We start from the raw sequence: 25,399 nt of genomic DNA on the forward strand, positions 1-25,399 counted from the left end.
TGAAACCCATGAGCACGGGTATGGTGCTGACAAACCTAGAAACATATTTGGGGCAAACCGGGATTCGAACCCACAATCATAGGTTTCTGGCGTGCCCAAGGGACGCAACTCTGCACAGCGAATCACAGCGTCTTAGACGACAGGGCCACCCGTGCGCCCTGTGTACCTATGAAATACAAGAATGTGACATTGTCTATGTGGACCATTTTAATTATTTAAGGTTGGGTAGCCAAGCGGGTAATGCGTTCATGCAGAAGATGTGTCTGATTCCTTGACACTCATTCATCTTCGATCTACCAGTTCTTGTGACTTGGATGTGACAGACGAGCCCAGAAGTCAGTGGTTTCGCTTTTCATGGACAAAACTTGGAGTAAGGTGGAGGTCATTGTAACAGTTATAAATATTGATGTATCAAAATCAGGCCACGTGTAATTAGTTGTGGGACGATTGATACACCGATACATCGGTGGATCACGATTTTTACTTCTCGATACAAGTATCGATCACAATCACAGAGTAAAGAGTATCGATTCTTACTGTAAATGTATTCTTTAGTAAATGTTACATCAAACACTAATTACTAGTGAAAATGAGTAGTGAAAACGTAAATATTTTCATCCATTGTACCATTCTTGCCACTGCCAACTGTAAATTGTTAGTGTGTCAGGTAATTGGCCATCCTGTCTATAAAAACACACCTCAGATAAGAGCACATGCACGTATCATGATACGTATCGGATGGTGAGCATGGTATCGTGATATGTATCAGATCGCACAGTTGGTCAGTGTATCGTCCCAGCCCTGTGGGTAAAGCAACACATCAATAGCTCATTCCACACCCCACAGTAAAGGCCATGGTTCCTATCTTGCTCATTGTCTTCTGTAAAACTCCTTAGGAAAGTTCCACTCTGGAAGGATCACAGGAAGCATAATGTCCATAAATGTCCATAAATGTCCATGAATGTCCATGAATGTCACTTTTATGTGTCCAGTCTCAAACAACATACATTTTATATTAACCCAATCTGAAAAAAGCAATATTACGGACGTTAACTTCATATCAACCTTCAAAGTATAACTCCAAAAACAAATCTTTGTTGTTCAAGCAATGACGCGCTGCTGAGGAAATGCTGTCCTTAAGCCTCAGGTTCAGGAAATATTCAGTGAACACTTCAAGTGAAAACAAACTCTACCTCAACCAAGACACATACTTGTCAGAATTACTTTCCTAAATCCACTTGTGCTACAAGATTTATAGCATGAGCTGTAATAATGCCCCTTTTGCCTCTTTGCAATTTGTTTTAAGCTGAAGTTGTTCTTTATACATGGACAAATCCACATGGATATCTTTATGAGGATTCTGCTACTGGATTGCAGATCACCCAACTTTGTAGAGTGTTCATAAATCTTGCATTGCCATCATGTGAATGCTGCTCTTAAAGGAGACCTGTCTGTAAAAATGAAACAGGCATGTATTTTATTTTCATGAACAGATTGGTTGATGTTTTGACCAATCAACTGTATGATCTGTGCATGCAGTGAAAAATGACAGTTCTGCAACTGGACTGCAGATCACACAAGTTTCTTGAATGTTCATAAATCTTGTTTTGAATCATTTAATGCTACTCTTAAAGGAGACCTGTCTGTAAAAATGAAACAGGCATGTTTTATATTTTCCTGAACAGATTGGTTGATGTTTTGACAATCAACTGTATGATCTGAGCATTGAGTGAAAACTACACCATATTTTGTGTTTAGAGAATTTTGTGAACTGAATAATTGCTTTTAGAGAAGTTTGTGAATTGAATTTGGGGTGAGTCCTTCTTTAAGCCGTGTATTATCAGGTTGTGTGAGTGCTCGATAATATCCAGTTCATAGAAGTTAGTGCTTCTGGTTTACGTGATCCCTTGTAAGAATTTGTCTCTAGTGACCTATGCTTGTCTAAGTGGCACCTCTGGACCAGGTGGTCCAGTGTGTCATCACAACCCAGCTATATGGATTGTTGCTCATAATTTCAGTCACTGGTTTGTCTGTCCCGAGACTTGATCATTTACAGACCACTGTCATTGCTTTGTGCAAGGGCATAAAAACAAACAAATGATGATTATATTTACAAAGGTAACATGCTTTCAGAGGCAAATATACTTCATATTTCCTCATCCAAAATATAAACTAACATGGTTTAAATTGCTTTCAGTGCAAACATGTCAGCGTAGTTCTTAACATGTGTCTGTGCCTCTCATCTATTTAAGTGATGTGCTATTGCTTGTATTGGACGTTCAGTTGAACCAAATATGTAATACGTTAAGTTCCTTGATGAACATTTATATGTTGTCAAACTGTTTTTTTATGAGCTTTTATTCTGATGGAAAAGGACCCGATGCAGATATTTCTGATCAGATTCTTTCATCAAATCTTACAAATATTTTTTTGATGTTTTTAAGCAAATGTTTTTATGGTATTACATGTTTGTGCACTTTGCAAAATTCTGTTGTTCTCCTACTTGAAACCAAGTAGAAAAATAATATTTTCAAAACAAGATTGATTTTTTTTATTTTCGCAATGGAAACTTTGCAAGTGTATAAGGCACTGAGGGCATTTGATATTTAGTAGAAATGTCAAACTTTGATAGTTACTGGAAAGTGAAATGTTACCAAATTGCCAAAACCAATTTTAGTAATATCTTTTTCACATACACACTTTCATCATAGATGGAAAAAAGTATCCCTTTCAGAAGATCCTGTTTAATGACTACATGCCGGGTAGCCCAATGGCGACACTGAACATCTAGGTTCAGTTCCATACATGGTTAAAATTAATGAGGTCGATCCTTCCTCCATCCTGAAATTGCTGGAATACTGTTGAAGGTGGAGCTCAACCCTGCTTTACATATCTGCCATTAACTTGTTTGCCACGATATGTGCAGCAGGGGTCCTGGAGTCATCCCACAGATGACATCCTTACCTTGTCAGCTTGCTGACGGGGTTAACCTCTTTGGTCATGTGGACAAGGCGTCCGACCTCAGATCAGAAGATCCGTGGTTTATATCCCATCATGGGACTCGGAATTTTTTGGCCGCTACATGTGGTTAGGTAGCCTTGTGTTTAGAGCATCATGCTAAAAGCCTGGGTTTGATTCCCTGTATGAGTAAGAAGCCTGTTTCTTGGGTCCCCACTGTGGTATTGCTGGTTTAAAGCTAAAAGGGTCCTTAAACTCCTCTTACTATTCCCATGACATTAGAGCTGGAGTTGGTGAGTTGCTTTGTTTATTGTTAGAGTCGATTGTTTATTGGCTGCCATCGTATGGCAACAAATCTAAAACATGGTATGAAATTGTGTGTGTGATCAGAGCAGGATGTTTTTACACTTTTCACGAACACCTGGTGTCATCGCTTTTTTCAGTGGTCTTAGGATAGAATTTTCATCACTATGTTGGCTTAGTTAATTGACTGACTGTATAGTTACTTAATTGACTGCATAATTGCAAGGTATTTCAAGGTTTAGTAGTCTGCTCACTTGTTTACAGTTTATTGAATTTTTGGGAAGGGTTGATAGACAGTTCACTGGGAAGTTGGAAGTTGAAGGACAGAATAAGAATTTGTTAAAATAAACTGACACCAGCTCTTTTTTTTAGAATGGATCATGGATTTTTTTTGCAAATGTTACCTGTGAGAGGAAGAAAAAATTAAGAAAAAAATTAAGAAATTCTCCATCTTTAGATCCATTGTCTGCTAGAAGCTTTGTTTTTGTTGTTGTTGTTGTTGTTTTTGGAAGACAAAGGGAGTTAATTTCAGCAAATTCTGTGTATCAAGGCCAAGGGACATAACTCTAGATTTCTTAAAGGGGAAGTGTACACGCAAAAATCACTTTCTTTCTTTTTCTAAACAAAACGCAATTTTAGAATTAGTTAGTATCTGTGTTTGAAAATATACACTCATTTTTTTCACAGTGAAAGTAGGAAGCTCACAATAGTGTGAAAGTGATATGCCGTTATGAGGCCTTCGTTTTACAAGCGAAATAGGCCTGAGTTATCCCCCTTAGATTATGACGTAATTGGTGCCAATTCAACTGGGTCCCTGTCTATTCTCAACGCAAAAGATATCAAGGACCAGTTTGCGGTAAAACAACATGGTCTACGACACACTCGGGCGCAGGGTGACTCAGCATAACACAATTCTGGCTGGCATCTGAGATGCTAGAATCACAAAACTGTACCTACACCACGTGAAGCGGCTCTAACAAAGCATGATGACGTCATAATGTTTATCAATTGGCACCAATGACGTCATATTGCAAGGGGCATAAGCCATGGTGTTTTTGTTATGGAAATAGAACACTTGGTAAATGTGAAAAATATAAATCGTTTTAGTGCAAAAAATATGTTAATTAAATATGATGTTTTTATATTTTTGTCTATGACACTTCTATGTTAACACTTTTAATGTGGAAAAAGTACAAGAAAAAATGGTTCATTTCCGTGTGAACTTGCCCTTTAAGGAAGTATTTTGGCAACCAACTTTTGGCAAAATATTAATGTCAACACTGAGTATCACAAGTTGTTTTAGTGACTTTTTAAAACACTGAATAATCTCCAAATAATTTGGTGTGCATGCATGTTTATACGCACACAAAAAATAACGTTTTCTCTCCACTTTTGAAGAAAATTACAGTGGATCTTTGATCCAACAAAGAAAAAAATAATGGCCTAATGTCAGTTCATTGGTTTGTGAAGTAGACCAACCATGCAACCATCCAGTCTGATATGGAACACTAAGGTTGACTGGTCAGTTGATTAAGTCCATCAGTTCAATTCATTCATCAGCTCCCCTGGCTTATTGGTTAGTAATTATGGTGCATGGAGTTGGTTGGTTAGATATCCTATTTGCTGGTATGTCAATTTCTGGCACTGATTCAGTTGGTTGGTGATGTGATCCATTGATTGTATGTTTCGATAAGTAATATCACCACAATTCAAGACAGTTTCGGATTCAGACAAATTGACAAGTGATAAAGTTCCAGTAATCAGTCCTCAAGACTCCCCAACAAATCCATTGTTACATTTCAAGCAAAAGGTCTTCGAAGATGAATCTGTCTGTGTTGCCATCTGTGAGATCTTTTTTCTATGGCCCTCAGCAGAGTGCTACAGTGTGTGTATTTATATCTGTAATGTATCGTGGTCATTGGTGGAATCCGAAATGTTGTGACAATCACAGCTAGTGGGGAGAGGGCTGGTATTGAAGCCGCTGTGGACAGGTTGACCCTAGGGGGCTATAATTGCTGGCAGCAGGTGATGCTGGACAATGGAAGCTGATGATAGATAAATGGCTCATCTCCTGATATGGAATTGACATGCACCATGAGGAGTCCTTTGGGAAATCTCGGGATATATCGGTCTCTTTTGAGAAATCCATGGGGATTTCTTTCGAAAGAGTATGTCACTTGTTTCAGGAATTATTTTTTTCAGCTGAAGGTCATTTGAGGCCTCTAAACAGTTATTTGTTTCTAGTTTCTTGCAAATACTGTGAAACCTTATCAGCTCAAACTTCATTAAGTACCGGTAGACATGGTGTCTTATCTGTCAAGGGGTCTTATACGTCTCTCCCCCACCCCTTCACCCCTACATACAACTGAGGGGGGAGGCCGACAAAATATGATTGATCTCTCACACACACCCCAACTCCCCACCCCACCCCTACCCTCACCTCCCCACCCCTACCCACCCCATCCCAACCTACCCCATCCCCACCCATACCAAATGTACAGTTCCTAACACAAGCATTGTCCATAACAGACAATATAATTCCGTTACAGAGCCACTCCATGGTACTGAGACATGTCAGACAGCAATAGGCAGAACCATTATTGCTCAGTGCCATTGTCTTGCCACATTCTTATACAATGGTTCCAAAGGAATATGTTCTTGAAAGAAAATACAAATCTCCTGGGTAATAAATGCCATCCTCCTTAATGGTGTACATTTGGGTAGGAGTGCCTTCATGATGCAAATCTATTATCAGTTGAAGGACGGAAGTGGGACAATACAGGATATGCATCCCCAGGGATATATTGATTGTATTGTACAGTCTATGAGATATGCTCTTTATGAAGCTCCTGGGGGTAGTTCAATGATATCTTACCTTGGATGGTCAGAATATAACATAGTCTGAGAGATGTGGAAGGGTCTGGCGTGTGTCGAACGGGATGTAATCGTGACATCACATGCATTCTGACTTCCTTCCAACCTTTGATGTATTCAGCATTTTTCCATGGGGTATTTTGTGATATTGACTATCATTAAGTCAGTTGTATATTTAATTAATGTCTACCTAGATATGGTAAGAAAATCGGTCTATTTCTGGATAGGTTAGGGGGTGGTGTGACCTGTGAATATGCTCTAATGAGAAGCCTGGGTGTTTCATGCTTGTTGTGGAGTGTGACTCAGTTGTGTAAATCAGTTGGAAGACTGTAGTATAGTGGAGTCTTGGATAGCCCTGGGGATACTCTGGTGCAGAAGGGGACCCGTGACCCCATGTTGGAAGAAACAACAAAAGAACACGTGTGTGTGTGTGTGTGTGTGTGTGTGTGTGTGTGTGTGTGTGTGTGTGTGTGTGTGTGTGTGTGTGTGTGTGTGTGTGTCTATGTGTGTGTGTGTGTGTGTGTGTGTGTGTGTGTGTGTGTGTGTCTGTGTGTGTCTATGTGTGTGTCTGTGTCTGTGTCTTTGTGTATGTCTGTGTGTTTGGCTGCTTGTGCTTGTCCAGACCAATATAGTGAGATACCATGCCACAGTTTATACATGACAATCCCACTCAGACAGAATACCCTAACAACAGGTAGGGTAACAACAAGTATCATCGTCTTTTGGTAGACACAGCCAGGCATCAAACCCTGACCTTCCATCTCCAGGCTGACACTTTATCCACTGGACCATAGAGGTGGTCAGCATCTGATGAGGAATGGACAGTGTGATGTGTGACCTGGCTGATTGTGTAATCGTACCCAGACTTCATGGACCATTGCTCATGCCATCGACCACTTATAGGCTGTGTATTATTTCAGACCGCCATGATTGATGACAGTGTTGTTCAACTGACTGGTGAAATACAAACATTAGTTGCTGGTTTTAGAGTGAGTGAATTGGGTTTAACGCTGCTTTTAACAGTATTCCAGTTATATCACGGAATGTCAGCTTAATGTGGAAGGAAAGCCCAAAGTGATGCATGTCTCAGACGTTTACCACTTCGGTGAAACCCTTGGGCACGGGTATGGTGCTGACAAACCTAGAAACATAATTGGGGCGAACCGGGATTTGAACCCACAAACATAGGTTTCTGGCGTGCCCAAGGGACACAACTCTGCACAGTGAATCGCTGCACCTTAGACGACTGGGCCACCCTTGCCCCCGCTGGTTTAAGAGCTCAATAGCAATGGAATATAGGAGTTTAACAAGTTGCAGCTACTTGCCAGGCCACCACACTGCACTGTTGGTTCTGTACTGGCTAAAGGAATAGATGCAGTCAACAACATTATCATGTTTTCTGATAAAACTTGGTGCCATCATCTTATGGAATTCAGGTTTGCAAGTTGCTGGGACGGAAAGCCAGCGGCCATTTCCGTACATAATGCAAATAGAATCATATGCATAAAATGTCTTGAAATGCATATGAAACTGACACTAAAATTGGCGTTTACTGCCATCTTTGATGGACACAAGGCCATAATACTTGCAAGACACCAAGCCTTGATTAGAGTAATATTGAGATATTACCAACAATATTTCTTGAACGTAACAGTTGCAGCAGGCGTCCACCTTGTTTCTATGCATCCATTAACACAAGGGGCATTTCCAGCGTTATTTCTTGTACAACAAAGACGTAGCAGACATCCTCCATCAACAAGGGCATTCAAGGTGTGCATGTGTGCATCAATCAATACAAGGGCATTCTGCACATGTATGCATCCATCAATACAAGGGCATTCTGCACATGTATGCATCCATCAATACAAGGGCATTCAAGGTGTACTACATGTATGCATCCAAAAAATAAATGGGCATTATGCACATGTATGCATCCATCAATACAAGGGCATTCTGCACAGGTATGCATCCATCAATACAAGGGCATTCAAGGTGTACTACATGTATGCATCCAAAAAATAAATGGGCATTCTGCACATGTATGCATCCATCAATACAAGGGCATTCTGCACATGTATGCATCCATCAATACAAGGGCATTCTGCACATGTATGCATCCATCAATACACGGCCATTCTGCACATGTATGCATCCATCAATACAAGGGCATTCTGCACATGTATGCATCCATCAATACACGGCCATTCTGCACATGTATGCATCCATCAATACAAGGGCATTCTGCACAGGTATGCATCCATCAATACAAGGGCATTCAAGGTGTACTACATGTATGCATCCATCAATACAAGGGCATTCTGCACATGTATGCATAAATCAATACAAGGGCATTCTGCGCATGTATGCATCAATCAATACAAGGGCATTCTGCACATGTATGCATCAATCAATACAAGGGCATTCTGCACATATATGCATCAATCAATACACGGGCACTCTGCACATGTATGCATCAATCAATACAAGGGCATTCTGCGCATGTATGCATCAATCAATACAAGGGCATTCTGCACATGTATGCATCCATCAATACAAGGGCATTCTGCACATGTATGCATCAATCAATACAAGGGCATTCTGCTCATGTATGCATCAATCAATACAAGGGTCTTTCAAGGTGTACTACATGTATGCATCCATCAATACAAGGGTTTTTCAAGCCTTCACTGGTTTGCTATTGTAGGCAGGTCAAGGACATTATTCTTTGAATATTCGAAGGACATGACCGACTGATGTTTTGTTGGGTTTTAAACAGTTGTATATGACTATTGGCTGTATAGATGACTGAAGAAAAGTGGAAAAGTGAACATGGTTAATAATTGAAAAATGGTAAATATGCATTTTAAAGGGCAAATTCATTTGTAAGAAGATTGACATTTATATTTCGATATCAATAATGCACCATGTATAATACTCTATTGAAATTAGTTAATGTGATGTCTTAAGGGCAGTTCTATTTTCCATCTTGGCCTTAAGAGTGGTTTCCTGCGTGTTAATGGAAGATGGTGGTTGTGACAATTTGTTGATCTTCAATAAATGGATCTAGATGTGTGTATATCCTTCACTGAAAGCCTTGTTAGCTTTTCATACATAAAGTTTAGTTGATCCTGTATGCTTCAGCTTGTTTGAAATCAAGCGTATATGGTATATAGCATCTTCCCGAGGCAAGAGAGTTAACTTGCTGAACTTGGCTGGAATTACTGGGCTCAATCGTTGCGCCACCAGTGGCTATTACCAGTTATGTCCCTTCTAAACCTCTCCTGTGGACCAATCAGATTCCCCCTCTCGTGTCATTTGTGTTTGCTTCACGCAAAATGGTGGCGCCACTTCAGGACGATCTGATCGATAATCAAGATCTATATTGTAATAAAACGGGTCTTACATCGCAAAATGCATCAAATCACGTGAGCACCTTGATTAAAAACATGAAAAGATTTGGAAAATATCTGCTGACAACGAGTTGGCGGTGCTCATGCTTTGCAAATCCTGCAATCGACCGAAACCTGCACGACAGTTTACGAACCGGATTTTGATTTCGGTGCACGATTTTGATTGGACTATGCATAGGCTCGTTAGTCCAGCCAAAAATGTAACTCCATAATACCAGCCTAGCTCGGCAAGGGTGGAAACTGGACTTTTAAAGTCAGTTAACTCACTTGCCTCGGGAAGATGGGTATATAGTGGACAGAGTGTCTGCATGGAAAGCGGAAGCTTGGGGGTTCAATCCCCAGCCTCATCGTACCAAAAGATGGTACTTGATGTTTCCCTGCCTGGCGCTCAGCATTACGGGAGCATAACAAGGACTGGTATCTCAGTGGGCTAACCTTATAAAACTGGCATTTGTGCTTGAAAGAATGCTTGTGGCCATTGGTGATATACTTTGACACAATTAATCCTCAATGGGCAAGAAGACAATATATCTTTCATTAACCTATTTTATTTCTTTTTTCAGAAATGTATTTGAGGGCAGTTATGCCTACACTTTGTTTTTGTTACAGATTTCACAATAAGGTGGCCATACTATTCAAGTGACAATACTAGTTCATTTGGTTTTTTACAATTTATTTTTCAAAATTGAAACGGCATTTTTTTATTTTCTTATTTTTATGTTGCTGAAAATTGACAATTGACTATCTTGAAGGTTATTTCTAGCTTCGTGATGGCCATCATTGCCAGTGTTTGTCAGTATGACAAGAAAGGGAGGGATTTTTTAATTGAATTGTCAAATGTCCTTGTTATGAATCAAACCCATTTATATTTACGATAACAAAGAATTTCTATTCTTTGGATTTATTTTCACCTTATCTTGCAAAAATTCCCAAAGGTTAAAACAAAATATCGATCAGCCTTAAAAAAAGTTCAAGATCATTTATTGCTCTGTCAGAACTTCAAACTGTTTTAGTTTGTTTTTTTCTTTCATTGCATCTGGTTTCAAGAACATTTTTATTTTAAAGATGTCTTTTACAAATCTAAAAAATATGAGACGGGAACAAAGATAAATTGATTATCGATGAGAGTGTTCTAAATAATGGTGGAAAAATGTCAGCATTGGCATCTGCAAGAAAACAGCGGATGTAATTGCAATTCTTTCTCATTTTGATGGATATGGGTTAAAAAGATTTCTGACACCACTTGTTCAGAATGTCTAGAAATACCACCATTCTGAGAAAAGAATTATTTTCTTAGTCAAAAGATGGCTGTACCTATACAATCTCTGAGTAAATCTGAAGCCATGGTGTTCGTGTCATGGCAAGGGAGTATTATTACCTAATCCAGCTTGTGCGTGGAGGACTGCATGGGTCTACATTACAAATGTGTTTTTTTATATAAATGTAAAATTTGACCAAAATGACCATTTAGAACATGCTTAAGACATGGTAAAAAGAAAAAGTGTTCTCTGCAAAAGCCAAACCTTCCATGTGCCAAAACATCTTCATACCAAAACATCTTCATACCAAAACATCTTCATACCAAAACTTCGAAGATGCAACTAATATAGACCAGCCATCAAGTCAAACATTCAAAGATACACCTGATAAACCAGCCATCAAATCAACTCATAGATCATCATACAACCTAGATCATCTACAGACCATCCACAGACCATTATCTCCAAGTAGACCATCCAAACACCATTATCTCCAAATAGACCATCCACACACCATTATCTCCAAGTAGACCATCCACACACCATTATCTCCAAGTAGACCATCCACAGACCATTATCTCCAAGTAGACCATCCACACACCATCATCTCCAAATAGACTATCCACACACCATTATCTCCAAGTAGACTATCCAAACACTATTATCTCCAAGTAGACCATCCACACACCACCATCTCCAAGTAGACCATCCACACACCATTATCTCCAAGTAGACCATCCACACACCATTATCTCCAAGTAGACCATCCACACACCATTATCTCCAAATAGACCTTCCACACACCATTATCTCCAAATAGACCTTCCACACACCATTATCTACAAATAGACCATCCACTCACCATTATCTCCAAGTAGACCATCCACAGATGATTATCTCCTAGTAGACCATCCACACACCATTATCTCCAAATAGACCATCCACACACCATTATCTCCAAGTAGACCATCCACGCACCATTATCTCCAAATAGACCATCCACACACCATTATCTCCAAGTAGACCATCCACACACCATTATCTCCTAATAGACCATACACACACCATTATCTCCAAGTAGACCATCCACACACCATTATCTCCAAATAGACCATCCACACACCATTATCTCCAAGTAGACCATCCACACACCATTATCTCCAAATAGACCATCCACACACCATTATCTCCAAGTAGACCATCCACACACCATTATCTCCAAGTAGACCATCCACACACCATTATCTCCAAGTAGACCATCCACACACCATTATCTCCAAGTAGATCATCCACACACCATTATCTCCAAGTAGACCATCCACACACCACCATCTCCAAGTAGACCATCCAAACACCATTATCTCCAAGTAGACCATCCACACACCATTATCTCCTAGTAGACCATCCACACTCCATTATCTCCAAGTAGACCATCCACACACCATTATCTCCTAGTAGACCATCCACACACCATTATCTCCAAGTAGACCATCCACTCACCATTATCTCCAAGTAGACCATTCACACACCATTATCTCCAAGTAGACCATTCACACACCATTATCTCGAAGTAGACCATCCACTCACCATTATCTCCAAATAGACCATCCACACAGCATTACCTCCAAATAGCCTATCCACAGACCATTACCTCCAAATAGACCATCCACAGACCATTATCTACAAGTAGACCATTCACAGACCATCATCCTCAAGTAGACCATCCACACCATCCACACACCATTGTCGCCACAAACCATCTACAGGCCATCGATGGACCATTATCAACCCACAGACCATCAACAGACCATCAACAGACCATCAACAGACCATCATCAGCCCATTATCATCCAATGTTACACCATCTGTTCACAAACAGCTTTCATACAGCAGCCATCTCTGTTTTCAGGCCCGTGCAAAGATTTTCACTGAGAGGAGTCCGCAGTGTATCATCGAGACAAACATACATACACATACCTAATAAACCAGCCATCTCTGTTTTCAGACCCATGCGAAGGCTTTCGTTGTGAGGAGCCCGAGGTGTGCCATCTCGACAAACAGCGCAAGCCCATCTGTCGCTGCAATTTTCAATGCGCTGACGTCTTTGAGCCAGTTTGTGCCACAAACGGACGAACATACAGCAATAAATGCTTACTGCGCAGAGAAGCATGCAAAGCTCGTAAAGACATTGATGTGTTATATTCAGGCGAATGCACTCCAGGTTGGTAATCCGTAGTTATGAAACGCACTCCCATGCACATTTAATTTATGGTTTTGTTCATGTTGTGTTCATGGGTTTTTTTATTGCCAGAGCATTCCAAGCCAGCTCACAGAGGGTTAATTGAAGATATATACATTGAATGTGATACAGACAACTGTCTGCATGTTTCTTAATGTAATTGTTACTATTTTGAAGAATTTTAATCACAATAAAATGTTTTTCATAAGCTATCAAAATATTCGTAAGAAATGCCAAGAAACAGGTTTGACATTTGATGTCTTTTTTGCATCACAAGATATTTGGCTCAAATAAATGTCTTTGAAAGTATCATTTAACATATCTTTAACTTGAAATGTCACACACACAGATATCGCTTTCTCATTTGGAATTAATTGAGAATTATTTGGATTAACAGTTCTGATCTGAATTTACCAGTAGTCAAATTTCGGGTGTGATATTGGAGAGATTTGGCATTTTTGCAGCAAGTTATTGGAGCTGGTCTTTCATTTTAGATGGATGTTTTTTGTCTTTAATAGTTTTGATGTTTTTTTAATCATTTTATTAATGTACATAACGTAACATTATTATTACATGTTATTTGTGTACAAAGGTCAAGTTGTATTTTTTGTAATCTTATCAAAATTCTTGGAAATTGTGCGGAAGAAATGTGTTTCTGAAGTCATTTGCTTTGTATGACAGCTACCAAACTTTGCAGTTTTTACAATATTTTATTTCAGTTTGATTGAAGCACTTACATTTTCTTTGATAACAGTGACAATGTTCAATCTCATTAAAATCTGGTGTTTCACTCTGATATGACATCTCTCTGCGTGAAGATCTGAGGACATTTTGAAAGGTCACATCAGGTGACCTTTCTCATCAGCCAGTCAGTGTCAAGGCTTCCTAATTCTCGATTTCAGTGAGCAAAACATTCAGACCAGCATATCTGATTTCTGTATCTGAAAAAATGAATATAATCAGAGTGCAAAATAATAAACTAACACTATTTATGTTATTGATATTTTATAAACCATGTCATTTCTGAGTGTCATGGCATTTAAACCAAAAACTGTGTACTAAGGAGGGCACCCGTGAAGATTCTGGGGTAGAATAGGTCTTCAGCAACCCATGCTTGCCGTAAGTGGCAACTATGCTTGTCGTAAGAGGCGACTCACGGGATCGGGTGGTCAGGCTCGCTTACTTGGTTGATGCACGTCATCGATCCCAATTGCATGGATCGATGCTCATGATATTAATCATTGGATTGTCTGGCCCAGACTCGATTGTTTACGGACCGCCGTCATATAGCTGGAATATTGCTGAGTGCGGCATTAAACAAACAAACAAACGACTAAGGAGGGTTTATTTGAGTACTTTGTCAGTTTTCTTTTGCTGAAATCAATTTTCCCAAATTGAGGTGGCAGAGTGAGTGAGTGAGTGTGGTTTTACGCTGCTTTTAGCAATATTCCAGCAATATCACGGCAGTAATGGAATTCACTTATTTTAACCATGTGGGAATCAAACCCAGGTATTCGGCGTGACAAGCGAGTGCTTTAACCACTAGGCCCACCACCCCTCTAAATGTACATTAAGTTGATACTGTAAGAAATGAAAGTGAATCATTTCAGAAAACTGACACCTGACACAAATTTCTTTGGAGTTGTCCTCAAATCTTTACTCAGAGAGGTGACATATCAGATCAAAAGATCTGATTTTCATGAGCTTGGAAGAATATTTAACCTCAATGATCACAAGTCTTCCATCAGTCAGTATTGAATATATATTTAATAGAATAAGGATACCACCACAAGAAACTTTAAAGCATCCTAGAATATGTACCATCAAATTTCTGCAATTGTTTTACTGACTGCAACATGCACAATTAAATTATGATCCAAAATATTCAGAAAAAATTTTAAAAATTATTTTTAGTGTTGTTTGCAGCATTATAAATTATTTATCACTTTGGCTGAATTGACGAAAAAGGTCTGCATATGGGACAGTGTTGTCCTTGAATGTATGCATCAGTGATAGGACTAAGCCTTGTGCCCTCATTTCATAATTCTGATGGGAATGGCTGCAAAATTGCTGAGGCGGGTTAATTGCAAAATATGTCCGTGTTCATATTGTCCTGAAACAAAATTGATTTTCATTTAGCAATCAGTTACATTATTTCATATCAGCCAGTTTCAATAAAGCAAAAGTGAAAATATTTAGGTACCATCCCAAGGTTTGTTTTGATATGTATAATTGCCCACACATGTTCAAATTCCCAAACTCCTATTAGTTCAGATACAGTAAACTACAGTTATAATTAACTCAAAGGAACCCCTAATTTTAGTTCGTAAAAAACATAGTTTGTATAAGCATATATACAGCATTTATGCAAGAAATGGCCAGGACTAAAAAATAAGTTTCTTATATCAGTCAGTTAATTATAAGGGTGTTCGTTATAAACATAGTTTAATGAAAATGCTATGACTTGGACAGATGGCTTTCAGATTTGGGGAGGGGCAGAGAGACTTTTGGCCTAAAAAAATTGTAGGTAGAAAAATATAAAATATTTAAACTTCAAATATATTTTATTGGAGCCCTCAAAATGATGAAGGTATGAGCAAAATGGAGACGGGGTAATATGGTAAGAAACAACACCAAATGTCTTGGATGGATTGGCTGTTTATGGCAATAATAGGTCCTTGAATTCACTGTGTCAGTTTCTCTCCATCTTTGAGTGAGTGAGTGAGTTTGGTTTAACGCCACTTTTAGCAATATTGTCACGGCGGGGGACACCAGAAATGGGCTTCACACATTGTACCCATGTCGTGATTCGAACCCAGGTTTTCGGCGTGATGAGCGAATGTTTTAACCACTAGGCTACCCGACCGCCCCTCTCCATCTTGAGAGAGCAGAGTGGACAGGAGGCTGGATGTCCTTCTACTTCTGTACATTTATACCAACAGTAAATTAGTTGGGTTGCAATGTTTAACTGCAAGACTGTCCCTCAACCCTGGTCACACAGTGTGGCTTATGTCAAAGAAGGAAGTGAAACAGAGCTCACCATGTCTAACGCCTTTAAATACCTGATATTAGAACATATCACAAAAAGTTTAAAACAATATACTGAAATATGTAGAATATATGAATATTTTAAAGCAATTAACATATTAACAAACCTTGGTCAGCTGATGAAATGATTTATATTTATTTATTCATATTTAATAGCATCTGGGATAGCACTATATTTGAAATTATTCCCAGAAACTATGAAACATGAAACTCAGTTGGCTGTGTAATAATATCATCAATGTTTGGGAAAACAATAAAACATTTGATGCACAGGGCAGCATGAACAAGATGTTTTGTATCAGGTCCAAACAATTTAAATCTGTTCTAGAACACCCTATTGTGATAGTTTATAAATGCTTCTTAATATGTATACTTTATTAACTGCACTGGTTTAGTTTTGGTCAAGATGAACATTTTGAAGATCACAAGCATATAACATTTCTCTTCATACTGTCTGGAAACTTCAATGTCCATTATTTATTGTTACTTTTCATTACAACAATTTTTGGGAAATGAAATACTCACTCACAGTTCTTACAGTTCAGTTTACCAAATCAAGGGCGGATCCAGCATTTCTAAAAGGGAGGGGTTCAAAATCTGATCTCAGATAATTTTACTGCCTTCAACATACATTTGGTTTTCAAAATACGGACCCCTGGACCCCACCTCTGGATCCGCCTGTGCACATCTTCCTGAGGCAAGAGAGTTAACTGACTAGGCTGGAATTCCTTGGCTCGACCGTAGTGCCACGAGTGGTTATTATGAGTTATGTCCCTTCTGAGCCTCTCCTATGGACCAATCCGATTCCATCACTTGCATTTGTTTCAAACAAAATAGCGGCGCTCAGTCAAGACGATTGGATTGATAATTAACATCTATATATGGATAAAACGGGTCTTACATCGAGAAATACATCAAATCACGTGAGCACCTTGATTAAAAACATGAAAAGATTTGGAAAATATCTGCTGACAACGACAGTTTACGAACCAGATTTTGATTTCAGTGCGCGAATTTGATTGGACTATGCATAGACTCGTTAGTCAAGCCAAAATGTAATCCCATAATGCCAGCCTAGTTCGGTAAGGGTGGAAACTGGACTTTTATAGTCAGTTAACTCTCTTGCCTCGGGAAGATGCCTGTGCATAATTCATATAAAAACAGCTTCATGGGGTCCAGTATGATCTTGAATAAGCAGTTGTGTCGGGGGCAGTTAACACATGCCTCAGTTTAATTTTATTTGGAGAACGCAGGATAATGCAACTGAGATCATACGATAATATCTTGATCATGAATTGGATGGCAAATACAGGTTGCAGGTTTGTAGGAAAATGTCTGGATTCCAGTTTGTTATTTATTACAATTCATATGTCACTAGATGATTGCATACATTGTCACAAGGAAAGTCAAACTGAAGTGACAAATCATGTTATCAAGTATCTTTTCGAGGCAAGAGCATCAACTAGAGTTTTTATCAAAGTTTTGTTGCCACCCTTGCCACATCAAACCCACTGTGCTCAATTTGTGCGATAGTCCAATCAGAGAATGTTCCCAAAATCAACATCCACGACTGGTGCTCCTTCGTATGAAAGTTGTTCCCAAAATCAACATCCAAGACTGGTGCTCCTTAATTCGTATGAAAGTGATTTACTGCTCAAATATGTCTTTTACATCTTTTAAACCCTCAACGATTGCCTATGTTTGTATGTCAGGGATGAATGTTTTCGTTGTCTGATCGACTTCGTTGTCGCCATCTTTTTGAAGCTATGCAGACAAGAACAGCTATCTGATTGGATATCGCGTTTTCATTACAAGGAATCAAGAGAAGTGACCTTGGTGTGGCAAGGGTAGAAACTAGGCTTTGATATAGGCTAGTGGGCACGCTTGCCTCAGGAAGATGGTTATATAGGTGCAAGAACCAAATACCAAGAGCAACTTAGCAATAGACAACGAAGCTGGAATCCATGCAGTGTCTTAATTTATATGCCACTCAAACAATATCATAAGGACAAAAGAAACTTTGACATCATTTGCACTTTTGTACAAGAAAATGTCAGACAGATCTTTAAGTATGAGTTCTGACTGTGTTGTGTATAGTATATAAGCTGTTATTACATGACTGAACATATGTTATATGTATGTCACCAGGAATAAACGTTATCAGTCCTGGGGCTGTACAGGATGAGTATAAGACAGACGGTAATTTTGACACGCCCACTTTCTATTTCTAGATTACCCATATTTTTAATCACACACTGTTCACCTAATGATGTTCCTTGAAGTTGAGAAAGCGTTGCTCTGGCATCAACTATTTTTTATAAATTCATAATTTACGTATTTTCTACTTTAGTTGTTGTGATTGTGCTTTTTGCCCTTTTCATTCTATGACATCTAAAAATTATGCAGGGAGCAGATTTTCATTGTCCATATGAATATTTTGAAAATTGTATTATAAACGATAAATATTTTGATAATGGAATGATGTACTTCTTTAGGCATTGTTGATGTCATTGCAGATGAATTTATATTTCTCACAAGTGAAACCTATGACACAACATTAACACTTAGCACAAGCATTGCTATTGTTGCAGTCTAACATTTCAGCTTTTTTAAGCCATGGTTTCCTAAATCAATTTCAAATTTCAGAATCTACAGTTTCATTCTTTTTCCAGGCTCTAATACAGCAGTTTTTTTCTTCATAGTTTGTAACAGCCAATCAGCTTGCAGTGTAGCTGTCATTGGTCAGAACCATAACAATAGGAACCAATCAGCTTTCAGTGCAGTTGTGATTGGTTGAAACTAAGCATAACAACAAATCAACTCAAACATTTTATTTGTCAAAGCATTGTAATAGCCAATCAGCTTGCTGCAAGATATGATTAGTTAAATTATTAGCCAATCATTCTGCAATATAGTTTCAAAAGTTGAAAGAGAGGGAAATTTGAAACCAAGGCTGCTATCACTGTCGTGATTCCCTTTCCCAATGGGTGTTAGACCGTATGATGTTGTGTGGTGAATATTGTCTGGTTGTATCAATATTGTGTCTTCCTCTAACTTTCTCTATTTGATGTTGAGTGACAGATGCTGTCTTCTATGATTGCATTGGGTTCTCAAAGCCAAGGCCTGGGTGCGACAGCTTGTTATAAAAACTAATGACTTATATAAATATAACATGGAACAATACGAAACTTTTGCTTGTTACAAAACAACATACAAATATATCCTAGCTATTGTGTTTTGTCAATAATATTATAATCACCCTCCAAGACAAAACAAGTTCATTACTTCTTGCAAAATTCCCTGTAGGGGTTTCGGGGAAGTATATTGTCCCCCGTATCCTCAGACTGAAAATGGAATTTGTGTTGCAAAGATGTCCACTAAATATTGAAAAATAGCCTAAGAGATTCAAGCTTCTGTGTGCTACTGTATGCAAAAAGCAAAGCTCACCTCCACACAGGCAATCTCTGGTTATCTGTCCTTGGCACTGGTTGGGTAAAAAATGTGGAATTCTAAGTTTAAACTGAAAAAAGATCATCATTCAAAGTTTGGTAATGTCAAAGTTGATTTTATTTTTATCGAGTTTGTGTGCAGTAAGATCATTCAAGTAATTAATTGAATTAGAAAAAGTCCAAATATGGGTGTTATAACATAGTGTCTGTATGCTCCTGACATCCTGTTGATGAAACCAAGCATACACATCCAGGAGTTGATAAAAACTGTCTGAATTGGAAATCACTACGTATGAAGCCAGGGATGGAAGATTGATGGACCATTTCAAGAATTTTCAATTTCATTTGAAAAATGTTTTCTTAAGTAAATTAGAGTCATTTGTCTTAGCAGTTGTAGTCATCGTACGGAAAAGACAATTCTCAATTCTATTAACTGAAAGAAACAAACTGCCGAAACTGCAAGGAAATTAATGATTTTGCTGACTTAAAAGAATTATGTCTTTTTTTCCATTGAGACAGGTCCCAGTTTCAATACCAGTAGCTTCAGAATTTAGCAGAACACTTTAAGTGATTAGAAGTTCTAGTGTCAGTGATAAAAATTTGACATATCGATACATCTTCAGCTTAAATTTCTTCTGAAAACTATTACATTTTAACTGTGAAATATTCATTTAATGCACTGGGTAGCAAAAAAGATTTATATTGATATTTTCTAAATTTTAAGCAGGTATATTATGCACTTGAAATTAAACTATTTTTTTACAATTGTGACAGATGATATTGTAGATGCATGTTTTATTCATAGTTTATTTCATTGGAATTCTTTTTTGGAATAATTTGGTCATACAATCACATACATCTAAGATTGAAAAGGATTCATTTATATTTAGGAGATTTTGGAATATTTTAACTTTGAAAGTATAGTTTTAGGTTATAAGGGCTCATCAATTGTAACACAACTATAATTCATATCACCCATATAAAATACATTTGGAAGAAAAATAGATTTATTGGAACCGAAGTAAGATGAATTGAGGCTTCAAGAGAAATTCTTTGAACTGTGTACTTCAATTCTGCTTGTTTTTAACATACCAGCAGTCTTTTTCACATCCGTACCATTGTTCACATGATCAATAATGAAATAAAGCAGCAGAAAATTATTAATTTGCGCTGAACATTTTTTGTTTAATTACATGAATGATAAATCAAATATTTTAATAGTTTATCTTAAATACACCTTACATCACTAAACAGTTGTCAGTGAATATAGGTTTTAAGGTTTCAGTTTTCGGTGCAGAGTTGTCTCCTTAACTGTGCCAGGATCTGCTTGTCATGAGTTGCAATCCCATACTGATTTGGTAAGGATCCTCATTTTGTCATCATGATTCCCATGCTTGTGGGATGCACTAATAAGTACAACCTATAAAATAAAAGATTCAGATGACTGAAATTCTTTGAATTGAAGGTGAGGTGAAAAGGGGGGTTAACGTCGCTTACATTCAAGATTATAGCATTAATATAGTGACAGGCATGCATGAGGGTGTGTGTGTGTGTGTGCGGCTACTTGTACTTGTCCGAGATAATGCTGGTTTAATAGTGCCAGCCCACTGAGATACCTTGCCGTATGAATACCCAACTCAGACACAGTATACTGACTCCGAGCAATGAGTGTGCACATGTGCCAAATCCCAGTCTTTTTGGACAATAGAATATATTTAAATGAAACAAGAAACAGTATACTACCTCTGAGTCGACCTGTTCTTGCTTTATCCCCTTAATGCCGAGTGCCAGGGCAGGGGATCTGACCGCCAACCTTACATTCTCCATGGCGATGAGCAATCTACTAAAAAATACTGTTCAAAGTATTTGGATTGAGAGTTAAGGTTCTTTATGTTTTTAGTCTCCATAGCAACTTGAATTAGAATATGGTTCAAATTCTATCATTTAGAAAAGCTTTGTGTTGTTTGTCTGTGTGTTTGATATTGGTGTTTACTAATTGTTTATTTTGATGTTTCTTTTCGATGTTTATAATTCTTGTTGCACATTTGTGAAATACCATTTTCATTGAAAATGACATCAGTATGTATAGAATTTATTTGTTACTTTATTTGTTACTTTATTTGTAACATCATTTACAGTAAGTGTCAATATTCATTGATAAAAAGCAGTTCATTAGAAACAAGAAGTAATAATTGTCAAACGATGTAATGAAATACCTCTTGACATTTCCTGTACTAAAAACTGTCATTTTCATATAACACCATTCTTTCATGAAGTTGATAAAGATATTATTCTTCATAATCACTTTGATACATTACTGTTTCAAACGTTTTTGCAAGTTTTACTTCATTAAGAAATTATTTATATTTCTTTGTCATTCAAAATGGTTTCCGATTTTTAGGTTTATTGTGAAAAAACATTCCACAGTTCCTCATGTGCCAGGATGCTAATGCATGTTCCAGTTCACACTCTGAGAATGAACAATTCCTTAATATATTTGTTCTGAAGAACGTTGCATCTATACTAGAAAAACTCTGTTGTCACTTCCATTATAAACTTTGTTATGCTGTAAGTGTAGCCTACAAAGCCTGCATCAACAATCAAATTGTTTAAAAAACAGATACTTAACTTTTGTGCAAAATCTTTCAAATCCAAAGAATATGAAGTGAAAATCTTTATTGTAACTCATTTATCACATTTTTACAATTAAATTAAACATACATTTTGGTATATATTCACCTTTTACTGTCCTCATTTTTTAAGCATAATTTGAAATCAGTGGTTATTCTTCAAATTCAAATAAATTATTTGAAAATCTGTAAAAATAGATTTGACTCTGGTGCAGATTTTGTTAAGATGTGAAATAATATGCCTAGAAGCAGAATTGTACATTTGTATGTCTGTTGATTTCTGAAGGTTAGTGAGATGTTCTTTTGGATTGTTGGCTTAAAGTATATGCTGCATGTAAGATAGAGCCTGTATAACCGTATAACATCATGCATGGTCAATACCCATGAGAAGCCAAAACTTATAAACACACACTCAAGAATATTCATCAAAATCCGGATTTTGCAGCAAAGAAATTTTCTTGCAAAAACATGGAAAATTTAGTCGATTGAACCACAATGTTTACTTCAAATAATAAAAGTCATGTCTCAATTTTTTTTCGACCAATCCCATTACAGTAACTAACCCATGTGACAAGATTCGCTGCGGAGATGAGGAAGAATGCAGTGTTGATCGGCAAGGACGTGCCTCCTGTGTGTGTCCCCCACCATGCCAACCAGTTGTCCGGCAAGTCTGCGGCAATGACAGCACGACATATGACAGCGAGTGCGAACTACGGCGACAATCGTGTGCACAAAAAGTGTATGTCGTGGTAGTTCACACAGGCCCCTGTGGTAAGAATTAAAGGTTGAGGAAGCATTTGCCATATGAAGTGGGTCAGAAATGTATTTTAAATATTTGCGTTGTAACCCTCTTGATAAAGAGATTGGTACATTCTTGTCAAATCAAAGGTTATGTTTTTCAACTCTAAAGACAGGATGATAATAGTAAGGAACTCTTTTAAAAAATATATTTGCCCACGGCTACAACAACAGCCCAGAATAACGTAACAGTTAAAATGGTTTGAATTTTTTTTCTAATCACCTGACTGCTTATGTCTTTGATGGACCAGAAAAAAAAGAAGATTACGACTACAATAGCCTTAATGAAAAGTAAACGGTAAGGTTATAAGTAACCAATGATGGAATGAACAGTTATAGATATGCACATTGTTTTGTCTGGCCACGACAAGGTTTGAAGTAGAGAAAGATGAAGAGAGATAAAGCCTTCTCCATCACAAGTAAATAAATGTTTATGTCACTGTAAAGGTAATAAGTATCCTGCACTTTAAACATATTGTTTCATACTAAAACTAACCATCCCAAACAACCTATACCCCCATAACTATAAATAAAAAATGACCAATACAAAATTAATATTTTGACCTTCCAAAACTAAGAGTTGGTTGAAAGGGCCGAGGATTATGATGCAATGACTCATATGGCCATCTGTATATGAGTATTGAGTGTCCGTTATTCCCAACACGAGACTGATTAACAGCTCGCATAATTATTTTTTATTGTTTATTTTGTCCTGGTAATGTTGTTTGAAAAAGAAGAGCTTGTTTTTTCTTTTATATTTTTAACTATTTTTAAAAATACCTGTCATAAATCATATTTCAATTCAGTATGTTACATTTGAAAATCATTTGAAGAAAATCTCATATGGACATAGTACTAAAAAATGTAGGATTTTATAATTGATGTGACAAACGTTAAGTAAAAAATTATAATCCACTATGATGTATCAAAGGGCCTGTACGTTGCCTATGATAATGTCACTCAGAACTCAATTTACTAAAAAACCTAATTCCTCCATTAAGATCTGGGTTAAAATTGGTCCTCAGCAACCCATGCATGTTGATTTGGTTGGTTGGTTTGTTGTTTTTTAATGCCACTCTCAGCTATATATTCCAGCTATATGACGGCGGTACATGCATGTGGAAAGTGAGTGAGTAAGTTGGGTTTAACGCCGCTTTTAACAGTATTCCAGTTATATCGCGGTGTGTCAGCTTATAATCTGACCCACAATCATAGGTTTCTGGCATGCCTAAGGGACGCAACTCTGCACAGCGAATCGCGGCGCCTTAGATGACTGGGCCACCCATGCCCCCGCATGTTGAAAGAGGTGACTAACGTGATAGTCAGACTCACTGACTTGGTTGATGTCATTAAATCTCAATTGCCTGGATCTATGCACGTTGGATTGGCTGGTCCAATTAAAATATTTACAGTTCTCCATCATGTGGCTGAAATATTGCTGGGTGCTGTGTTTAACCCAAAAAAATATATATATTTTTATCCCCCGCCGCGCGAAAGCGCGAAGCGGGGGATATAGTATTCACGACCGTCCGTACGTACGTCCGTCCGTCCGTACATCCCACCTGTTTGTTGCCGCGATATCTCAAGAACTAAACACTGGATTGTCTTCATATTTGGAACTATGGTGTATATACAGACTCCGCAGACACCAGTCGGTTTTGGTGACCTTGACCCCATTTTCAAGGTCACAGCAGGCATATCTGCTTTTGGAGTTGGAAAACGGTGTTGCCGCAATATCTCAAGAACTAATCTCTGGAATGTCTTCATATTTGGAACTATGGTGTATATACAGACTCCGCAGACACCAGTCGGTTTTGGTGACCTTGACCCCATTTTCAAGGTCACAGCAGGCATATCTGCTTTTGGAGTTGGAAAACGGTGTTGCCGCAATATCTCAAGAACTAATCTCTGGATTGTCTTCATATTTGGAACTATGGTGTATATACAGACTCCGCAGACACCAGTTGGTTTTAGTGACCTTGACCCCATTTTCAAGGTCACAGCAGGCATATCTGCCTTTGGAGTTGGAAAACAGTGTTGCCGCAATATCTCAAGAACTAATCTCTGGAATGTCTTCGTATTTGGAACTATGGTGTATATACAGACTCCGCAGACATCAGTCGGTTTTGGTGACCTTGACCCCATTTTCAAGGTCACAGCAGGTATATCTGCTTTTGGAGTTGGAAAACGGTGTTGCCGCAATATCTCAAGAACTAATCTCTGGATTGTCTTCATATTTGGAACTATGGTGTATATACAGACTCCGCAGACACCAGTCGGTTTTGGTGACCTTGATCCCATTTTCAAGGTCACAGCAGACAAATCTGCTTTTAGAGTTGGAAAACGGTGTTGCCGCGATATCTCAAGAACTAAACACTGGATTGTCTTCATATTTGGAACTATAGTGTATATACAGACTCCGCAGACACCA

General features: G+C 38.0%; 1 protein-coding gene across 7 annotated transcripts in view; it reads left to right on the forward strand.

The window, feature by feature from the left end:
- Nucleotides 1-25,399, forward strand: part of LOC139471511 (agrin-like) — a 463,139-nt gene that overhangs the window by 381,508 nt on the left and 56,232 nt on the right. For 6 of the 7 annotated variants that reach the window (XM_071253875.1, XM_071253868.1, XM_071253870.1 and 3 more), the window contains 3 exons: nt 12,810-13,025; nt 18,240-18,290; nt 22,726-22,941. In XM_071253875.1, the coding sequence (XP_071109976.1) occupies nt 12,810-13,025; nt 18,240-18,290; nt 22,726-22,941 (483 nt within the window). The remainder of the gene's footprint in view (nt 1-12,809; nt 13,026-18,239; nt 18,291-22,725; nt 22,942-25,399) is intronic. The other variant, XM_071253871.1, reaches the window with a different exon arrangement.

The sequence above is a fragment of the Haliotis cracherodii genome, unplaced genomic scaffold (assembly GCF_022045235.1).
Source record: "Haliotis cracherodii isolate W230 unplaced genomic scaffold, xgHalCrac1.p SCAF_23, whole genome shotgun sequence".
Taxonomy (NCBI): domain Eukaryota; kingdom Metazoa; phylum Mollusca; class Gastropoda; order Lepetellida; family Haliotidae; genus Haliotis; species Haliotis cracherodii.